Source organism: Azolla caroliniana, unplaced genomic scaffold (genome assembly GCF_043228905.1).
Source record: "Azolla caroliniana isolate FFs.n. ecotype wild unplaced genomic scaffold, voAzoCaro1.0.p SCAF_387, whole genome shotgun sequence".
Classification (NCBI taxonomy): domain Eukaryota; kingdom Viridiplantae; phylum Streptophyta; class Polypodiopsida; order Salviniales; family Salviniaceae; genus Azolla; species Azolla caroliniana.
Window position 1 is genome coordinate 17886 of NW_028230822.1, and position 10760 is coordinate 28645.

At 35.2% G+C, this 10760-nt stretch overlaps 1 protein-coding gene across 1 annotated transcript; it reads left to right on the top strand.

Moving 5' to 3' along the window:
• Positions 1-245: 245 nt before the first annotated feature.
• Positions 246-917, top strand: LOC147848341 (pentatricopeptide repeat-containing protein At4g18520, chloroplastic-like; the record flags this gene model as incomplete). Its single annotated transcript, XM_087338473.1, has 1 exon — positions 246-917. A coding segment is annotated over exon 1 (672 nt), but the record flags the coding sequence as incomplete, so codon positions are not given.
• Between the last annotated feature and the right edge of the window lie 9843 nt (positions 918-10760).

The following is a 10760-nucleotide window of genomic DNA, read 5'->3' on the forward strand; positions in this document are numbered from 1 at the left end:
ATGAGTGATGATAGTGTGGGGGTTGAAGCACATCATGAGAGGGGAGGAAATAGTCTAGATTCATTATTTTGATTCATGCATCTTGGGTTCTGCATACCTGGAAATTGTTGCCCAGAACAAAGTTGATGGGATGTGTATCACGAGGAGTAAATTGGTCTTCTCATAGACAATTGATGTGCCCACAAGAAGGATGTTCTTCAACATTAGTGTTGGATGCTCTTCAAATCGGCTCAACCTTGGTTGATATGTATGCTAAATGTGGTATGCTTGCAAAATCAAAACAAGTGCTTGAAGAGCTTCCTATTCGAAATGAAGTCTCTTGGTCTTCACTAATTGTTGGATATGCCAAACAATGTCGAGGCTATGAAGCATTGAAATGCTTTGAAAGGATGAGATATGATGGTTATCTTGTCGATGCAATCACCTTCATTTGCATCATGAAAGCTTGTGGTGCCATAGGAGCTATTGACGAGGGAAATGAGATTTATAATGAGACTGTGAGTAGAGGCTTGATTAATATGAATATCATTCTTGGCACAACTTTAGTAGATATGTGTGCTAGAAGTGGTCTCTTTACCGAAGCACAATATGTTCTTGATGTGCTTCCTATTCGAAATGAAGTGTCATGGTCAGCACTAATCGCAGGCTATACACACAATGGGAAAGATCACGAAGCACTGAGTTGTTTAGAACAGATGCGAGCTGAGGGAATTTCTCCTAATGCAATAACATTCATTTCCATCCTGAAAGCATGTGGCAACACTGGAGCAATAAATGAAGGCATCAAGCTTCATGATGAGATTGAGACAAGGAGGGACTTGTTAGAGAAGAATATTGTGCTTGGCACTGTGCGTGTAGATATGTATGTGAAATGTGAGATTTTTTCTGCGAACTCCTTTGCTGGGTTTTTTCTAGAGGTTGGACTATGCATCTTGCTAATTTGGAGAATGGAAGGCTCACGAAGTGCTCAAAGGGCATCTTGTCCAAGATGTTGTCTCTTGGTCAACATTAATTTCAGCACATACCCAACAAGGGCAAGATCTTGAAGCACTAAAGTGTTTTGAATGTATGCCACGTGAGGGCTTTTTTCTTGATGTGATCTCATTCATTTGCATTTTGAAGGCTTGTGTAAACATAGAAGCTCTATACAAGGGTAAACAAATGCATAATATGATTCTCAACTCAAGGTTGTTGAAAAATGATTTTATGCTTGGAAATACCTTAGTGAATATGAAAGCCAAATGTGGAGAGTTTGTAAATCTCAAAAAGTGCTTTAAGAGCTTCCTATTCGAGATATAGTCTCTTGGAATTCACTTATTGGTTTAAAGGCTTGTGGAAACCTAGGAGCTCTATACAAGGGTAAACAAATGCATAATATGATTCTCAGGTCAAGGTTGCTGAAAAATGATTTTATGCTTAGAAATACTTTATTGAATATGTATGCCAAATGTGGAGAGTTTGTAAAATCTCAAAAAGTGCTTCAAGAGCTTATTGGCTTCAAGAGCTTCCTATTCGAGATATAGTCTCTTTGAATGCACTTATTGGTGAGTATGCTAAATAGGGTCAAGGCCACAAAGTTGGACCATTTTAAACAGATTCAGAATGATGGCATTGCCCCAGATACTGTCATATATTTTTTGTTTCCTTGCAAAAGCACAAGAGGATATGTAGAGAACGGTCAAGATAAAGAATCATTGAATTATGTTCAGTTTATGCAATATCAAGAATCATTGGATTGGGTTTTGTGAAGAAACTCTTAATTTTGTTGAGCACCTGCAAATGGAGGGGTTTAATATGATGACATTTTCTGGTATGTTGAAAGCATGTGGCAACATGGTAGATATACAAAAAGGGAACAACTTCCATGTTCAAATGTCCTCGCAAAACATAGAGGTCATAGAAACAAGTGCCCTTATTGAGAAGTATGCTTGAAGCTTAACAAGTCTTTGCCATAAGATAAGAAAGAAGTCTTTTTGAGTGGTCTAGTTTAATTTCGAGATATGCTTGAAACGTAGAAACTGTGCAGAAAACATTTAGCACAATTATGGTTTCAAATATCATCTCATGGAATGCACTCAAAAGAGGCTATAGAGACTATGGATATGCCGAGGAGGTGTTGTATTAGTTTTGAACAGATGCAAGACAATATATGTATATTGTTTCCTTTAATTTTAATACCAATGGAGGATATTTTTTATGGAAAAAAAAAAGGCGTGCACTTTAAGGTCAAAATCCCTCCAACTTATGACATTCAATACACACAATTATATTAATAAATGTGTGTAAAAAACACTACTTACAATGGGTGTGACCATGAAGTATGGTCACCCACTAACTACACTACACTACACTACATGGGTAGTGGAACATGTTGAATTGCCAATAGGCAAGACGAACAATCGACCGAGGAAAGGATTTCCACTTGCTCCAATAAAGAAATTTGTCACATTAGTACTCCCTTCAACTTTCGTAGATATGCTTTCACTCCATGTCTACCATCAAATACAAAAGCATTGCACATATTCTAATTATGACGCAATCCCCAATATCTCAAAAATAGAAAAACAATCTCTATCTCTGACTTTGGGTCCACCTGTGTAAATTGTGCAAACACCCAGTGTATAGGTCTCTCTCTCTCTCTCTCTCTCTCTTTCTACATGGCCATGATTGATGTCCATAGTTATTTGTTATAGAAATACAACATATATGCAGTTCATTTGTGTTTGCAAACTAGTGCTTCTAGATGCATGCTCTATATTAGTAGCTTGTTTATAACTACTCTATTGTGTCTCCTAAAATGCATGGTCTTGTGTTTGGTACCACGTATGTGTGTAATAAAGCATTTCATTATATTATTAGGATTTTGTCTTCCACTATAGACATTTGTGTTACCTACATAATTTGCAACTTGGCAATCTATTAAAAGTGTCTAAATATGAAGCAATAAAATGTCTCAAAACCTTTCATCATCTTGCTTGTAGCAATAATCTTGCAGAATTTTATATTCCTCTTAGATTTAGATGGAATAAATAAGACATATACATCAAAATTGTGGAGACTTTGCATCGTTATATTTGTTGCAATTTCTTCCTTGTACAAGGTCTCAAAATGATGGGAATTGTTGTCATCGAGTTGATGTTGCACACCTAATTCATAATATCAATTATTGCTGAATAATTACGGAAGATGGACAGAATTCTTCTTGTGGTCCTCACAAATATGTATCTTTATTGTTGTAATATGTTACATGGCATTGGGATCTCTTTTCTATACCAATGCAATGATGTAGTAGTTGTGAGATATGTGGTTTACATCATGGACCACTCATGAATGTGGTAATGTCCTTTTTATGGCATTTCTATAAATATTGTTGTTTGTTATCATAATTATCCACAAGTGAATGCATTATTAAATTGTAACTTAAAATTTTGTAAAATTGTGAAATCAATGCCTCTATATTGTCACATGGGGTAGGATCATAAACCCTCGTTAATAGTGTGGATGAACTTGATTAGTAAGATGGGTTGATCAAGTTAGCCCCTTTACACAAACATTCCCAATAAGTGTTCATGTGTTTATGTTTACTCAATAATAGGGCATTTATCGATAATCCTAAGCAATTACAATAATAGGATAATAAACTATCAATGAAAAGCTAGCTATTAAAATTAAAACTCTTCCTTATTTTATTTTATTTTTAAAAAACATATCCTTCCATTAGTTTAAAAAACCCATATCAGTTACAAAATACAAAATGATGGAAAGGAGATGATTATCCTTCCCCAACCCGTCTTGTGTAAGACACTAGCTAACCATGAATCCTTCTTTTGATAGACTTGATTGAACACTTCTTCAATAGTTGAAACATACCATGAATTTGCCATATGTTCAAACCAAATCAATCTTCCTCGTCATGTTTATATTCAACATCTCTCAGTGCCACCTTTGGGTCATCACATGCATCCAATCTACCCCCACATTTACAAATTATGACCAAGCATCCTCTATTTTCCATATTCAACGTAAAACTCAATCAAAGCATTATGGTATAGAGGTCATTTTGTATGTCTTAATCCATGATTCCAGAACTTATAAACATGTCGTCATGTACAACCATGTGATCAACACCCACTTTAAGGGATCTCAGCCCTTCGAACAGTTTATATGCATCTGATAACCTTCCACATGTTGCCTGCAAATCAACAATGCTTCATGACACCATCCATCACATAAAAAGAAACGGACTTCTTCCGAATGCATACATAAGAGCATCCCCCTCCACCTATTTCAATGAAAAACTCTTCCTTATTCACACGAGAGGTATTTTATTATTTTAACTTGCTCCATCATATGTTGTTCCATGGAACCCATGTCATTCCCATCTTATCCCTCTTTCTGTACAACAAATATCGAAGAGGTTGTAAAACATAATGCAAAGCCTTCTTTGTCCAAGGTAGGAATGACAACTAATGTAATATAACAAGTTCATTATACATCGTACAACTTGGGGGTGTACATGAAATGGCCAAGATTGTGACTTCTAGTACTTTAACTTGTTAGTCATCCATTCGATCAACTAGAACTCTCTTGGTATCTCTCCTTTTCTCTTTCTGTTTTATTATCATTAGCTTACCGTAGTGGTAATTTGTTAGACAATTAATCTTAGGTATTGGATTTGTTACCCTATTTTCATATCTCTCTATTGCTTCATATATAATTTCTTAATTTACTAGATACCACTGTGGAATGTATGGGGTTGAATGCATGACCTTCTACTCTCTCTCTCTCTCTCTCTCTCTCACACACACACACACACACACACATACACACACACACACACAAGCACACACGCACAAATAATCTTAATTTATTCGTTATGCACATACACTTGATCCGTCATTGAACTATATTCTCTAGTTCTTTACATGGTATCAAATGAGGGTTATTCTTGGGGTAGGTTCTCCATTGCTTTTGTGTTTCTTGATGCAATCAAACACTTTTCAACTTTCCATATGTAACGTGGCTACATAGGTAGTACGCATAAGAGTTGCACTCGAATTACACCATATTCTCAATGTTGTGAACATTGAATGAAGTAGCAATGATGAAGAAAACGCCATCGACAAGATGAATCTGCAAACAAGGAACTATCTACATCCTGATAAACTTGACAAAACAAGCTTCTCAAGTTGAAGTATAAAATGACACAATTCCTTATCAAGCAAAGATATCGGGGCTACATTGACATAAACTTAGGAGACATCCCAAGTCCAAGAAGCATTGATTATGTTGAATGACAACAAGGGGCTAGTCATGTGACGTATTGTTAAGTACATGTCATACATTTAATTTCCCGTGTCTTCTCGTCGAAGTAACATTGGCATTGGTACTACAAGGACAAGGCAAAAAGCAAGGAAAATAACCATCACGAGGATACATATTGCCAATCCATTTTGTCATTTCTCTCCAGAAAAACTAACAAATCCTTCCATTTGCCTTTAAAAGATTGTTGTTTTAGAAAATTCATATCTTCATTACCCGTGAAGGAGTCATATTGACCTTTTAAAATTGAGATAAACATCGACCAAAATTCCTTCACACAATGAACAACATTTTGCTTTATTTGCTGAAATACATTTTTGCATCGATCTATCCAAATATTTCATAGAACCACTGATGATATCGTAGCCCATACTGTGGCATCCACACTCAATCGATTTGAGCTTGAGTATGGTATGTCCTTAACTTGCCTTCCCCTAGTTTGAAGGGTAAATAGTATCTTTTCCCTTTCATAATTATGCTTATCCACATTTATGTCCATCCAAAAGACATTTCCCCATGTAATAACATTAGGCCCATATGCAACATCAATGAGGCGCAACATATGTTTCTAAATAGAACATGTTGTCATACAGTTCCATAAGGCATGTTGCATTGATTCCAAGTTAAGCCCACAAAGAGAGCAAGTTTTGGTTCCCTCTTCCCTATGCATCCATTCCAAGACCGGAAGTGCATAGTGGACACATAAACATCTAAATGTAATGATTTTCCGAGGAATCTGTAGAACCCACAACCATTTCCAAAATGCCAATGATGAATGCATAGGAATATTACTATTTAACCATACCCTGTTGCAGCCAAAGTAATTGGATTCCTCGTTCGCTGGAATTCCCTACCTAATTTTCAGAGTAGTCAAAGAAAGAAACCATCTTATCATTAGCATCTCTCTACCACCATTCCATCGGATCCCAGTCTAACTCAAATAAGGACTTATTATCACAAACCCAAATATCCCAAAAAGGGTTTACTTTTTCAGGATGGGGATCAATAATACATACCTTCCTTGTTTTTGCAACCACCCTAATAGGCTTCCACTCCACTAAATTGAGAAGGTCATCCTCCATAGAGACCCATTGCAATTTTCCCTTCAAAACTATTATATATGCTAAGAATGATTCATTAGATGTATAAGCTCTTGCATGGCCGAATCCTCTCAATCTCGTCCTCCCATAATAGACATTCTCATGCTCTTCCCCTTTGTAAAAAAGTAATTTGCATGTCAATATTCTAAAACATTATTTACAAGTAATTGCACTAAATTAGCCTTGCCCTATTGTGAACTTTATTTATGATTAAGTCTTGATCTTCCCAATGATGTCTTTGTTCATCCTATTTTCATGTTAACCATGTAAAAGAACTTCTTAGTTTTGATGAAGGTGTAGTTATTTATGAGGGTTTATAGTGTGAGCCTCATTCACGAGAAAACATTTGCAATGCTCAAATTGAAGGTTCAGGTCCAAAACAACACTTGGGAGTCGCACCTTCAATCACTCTTGGCTCTCTATTTTCCTTAATTTTTCATTATTTTATTATCATCGATATTCAATTGTAATAATCTCTCTTGTAGAAGTTTGACGAGAAACAGTGACTCGTGCATCTATCTATTATCACTAATATAATTTGCATGTCGCGTGAATGGTGAAGCTTGTCCCTTCTAGAAAAATGGTCAAGGAACTAACAAATTAGGCGTACTTTTTAAATATTAAATAGAACCACGGAAAACAAGTACTATGCAACACATCAATTTAATCTTGATCAAAGCCAACATGTAGTTTGTCCTACATTGCTTCGAATAGTTGTTGATTTGCTATTGAGATGCAATTGTTGGTTGTGGTGGATCATTTAGATTTGTATCCAACACAATATCTAAATTAATATTAAAGCTTCCTTTCTATCCTTAAAATTGTTACTTGACCCCCTTGTATGTTGTAGAGTTGCCACATCAACGTTGTTTTTGTTCTATCTTGGAAAACCTTATCTTGCAAACAACTTTCAACATGAATGAAATGTTCTTGATGAAATATTTTGCGCTTTAAATGGCAAGTTGACTTCAAGTAGAGCTCATTGGAATTTTTTCAAAGAGCCCATTTCATCGAGATTTAGTAAGTTTCGATGAAATTTTATTGAGACAAAGTTCCATACTATTCTTCGTATTTTAATAAATTTATTAGAAAAGTCTCTCAAAGTCAATTAAAAATCTTTAAAACTTGCCCTTTTGAGGTGAATGACTTTTCCTCAATGTTTTCATAAATATATGTGAGACTGGTATTTAATAATTTCGATATGCTTTACTTCCTAATGCAACTAGCGCTTGGTGGAATGTAACTATATGTAGTTAGTGGGTATGAGTGGTAAGGTTGGGATACGTGTTTTAAATGGCTCAATGTTTGTGACATTTATTGTAAATGTGTATGCATGGTTGGATTGTGTGGTAGTGCGCTTTGTTGTTTATTAGGCTTCAATTGAATTCAAAAGCTTGGTTTTACCAACCATTTAATAATTCCATCCATAAGCTCATGATTTCACTCATTGTCATAGCAAGATTTGGTGGGTGAATATTCAACCATTCATAATATTAATCGTAAGTGTCATTATTCCACGACGTAGTACATTGATTTTTAGCGGGGATCATTCAATGCTTCTGTTTCGTTATCATGTGGACTTTTAACGATGACATTAGATGGAAAGTAAGAGACTTTAGGTTCTTCCGATAGGGTTGTAATGAGATGAATTTTCCTTCATGAAGACCTTAAAGAGGATTGGGAATTTTCCTTCATCAAGACCTTAAACTCGGTGCATATTTTAAGGTGGAGAGATGCAATCCTATATTTTTGTTTTGAAAAGAACATATGTATTTGGTAATTTGTACCTCCGCAAAAACATAATAATTTAAGCACATTATAAAGATATGAAAATAAAACGCTTAGAGTTTCTCAACCTTAAAAATTAAGTTCATTCCATAACAAAATATTGGTATGATTAAGTTTCTTGTGCCAAGCCGTTAACTATATTTATGAAGTTCCTTCCTATTCCTCTCATAAGGATAGTAGCATGGTTGAAAGACCAGGTTTTCGTATGAATATAATCATTCAAAAATCATCCAAACTATAAGAGTTTCAAACCAAAATGAAAGACATATAAGAAAGAATGGAAGAAAGTTACATTAACATCTTTTTTAACCTCAAGATGAGTTTTAAGCCTGCAAACATGTTGACCTACATTATATGTTGCTTGCTTTGAACCTACCAACTCCCTTGTAAGGGACTTACACCCTCAATAGACCTGCATAGATATGTCCTTGTTTGTACAGTACCATATAACGTGGATTGCAATTTCTCAACTCTCTTGAATCATGCATTCCAAATTCATAACCCCACTTTTTTCTATACCGTTGCCTAGTTTACTCTATAGTGGGAATATAATGTGCATGCAACACAAGTACCATCGTTAAACAAAAATAATATCATGAATAAAGTTCCCAAAGTTGCATATGCCGGTTTGATGCTAACTAGTGGCTACAACTAAAGCCTTATATGGGGACAACTTGCAACCACATGGCATTATGCAATCACATGGCTTTGTTACAAAGGGCATTTGCTTTTTATGCTTCACAGTATAAAGTTCCTATTGATGGACAACATTGCAAACTGTAAAAAATAATGGTGGCACATTGTAGCCTCGCTTTAGCAAACAAGACAACACTTGCTAAAGCAATATGTGAAAGCATTGCCTGTTTAAAGCATGTTACTGTGTGGATGCAGTTGGGGTGCATTGGTAAAGGGTGTACATCACGAGATTAAGGTTATGATTTTACAACATTGGCACATTTTTGGAGGTGAAAATGATAGCATCACCTTGGAAATTAAATCTTGCGATGTTAAGCTGTTTAAATTAAAAGGTGTGACTTCATGATGTTATCACTTCCTCTTGAGTTAAAAATATGACCTTGCACTAACAAGTCATTGTCTTGGCGTTGAGATGTCATTGTTCATAGCTAAGGTTGTTTATCGCACTTTTAGAAGAGCCTCGCCTCAATTAATGATAAAATAATTGTAAATGGGTCTATTTCTGCAAGATCCACTTCATCACACTTGTTTAGATAAATTATAGTAAATCACCCACCACAATCCTCATAATATGTTTGTTTACATTAATAAGTTGGCCAATTCAATATTCTCAATATTCGAGGGAGGAGATTCACTAGTTGTGATAATGTTGTAAACATTGAGATTGATAGAACTTCATTGAATTCAAGTTCATTGTTTTGTTACGATATCTATTCTCAAGGGGTCGCTATATGTGAACCCTTGATATCACGTGTGTCCAACACCTATTAAGAAAAACACAATGTATCCATTTCCATGCATTCAATGAATCCTTCCTATTGAATATGTGTATACACTGCTTAGAAGGTATGGTGGTAACACATATAAGAATGATGATGTATCTTCTTATGTAGAAGTTATTATAGGTTAACCCTTTACATCGCTAGCGTTGAAAGCCTATTAAAAAAAAACATTTTATGTCAATTTTCCACGAGTAATATGAATGCTTCCCCTATTCAGTATTTGTATGTATATCCTAATTAAATGACACCCATACACGTGCTAAGAAATTGTAAAGAAAAGGCTATGATAAACCATGTCTAGTAGATTCACGGGTTATGGTTATATATTTATGGCATGCTCCTTGACCCTTGATACATATTGTTCTCAACAAATGTAAGATTGATTTATTGAATCCCTATGGTGATGTTCATGGGGAAAATAAAGGGAAATAATTTGATCAACATTAATAGAATATGTATTGGATTGTTGAACATTGGAATATATCATGAGATATGCAATTGCATTTGAAGGAAAAATAATGATTACCCGTTAGGAAGAAGCAAGAGATGGGATTTGAAAGGTCGAAGACTTGGGCATGCAGTGCAAGATACTCACAACCACTCTATCTAAGCGTTGACGAATGATTATTTCACTCAAATTCACTTGACATTGCATCATAAAAATGTAAAACCCTATATTGCAATTTTTGGGGAAGTAAGATCCATGAAACCATTTGCCATGCAAACTATTAATGACACTTAGTTAAACACTTATTAGATTCCATGAATCCCATTGCTCATTCTCTTTGAAAACAATAACCAAGACACTAGGTGCAAAGATTGGGGGACAAATGCTTTTATAACATGGACATTCTATCTAATTGTTAATGATTTATTATCCAAGTTCCAACCCCCCTTAACTAGTTGGCATCGTGTTCAAGACATACACTCCATTCTTGAGTCAAATACCACAAAAGCAATGAATCGACAAAAAATAAGCAACCATAGGGGTTGTTAAATGAATTTGGTCAAATGCATATCAAATACCATTAATCCCAAATCCCATTGCAAATTCACTTTTGATAAGGGCAAT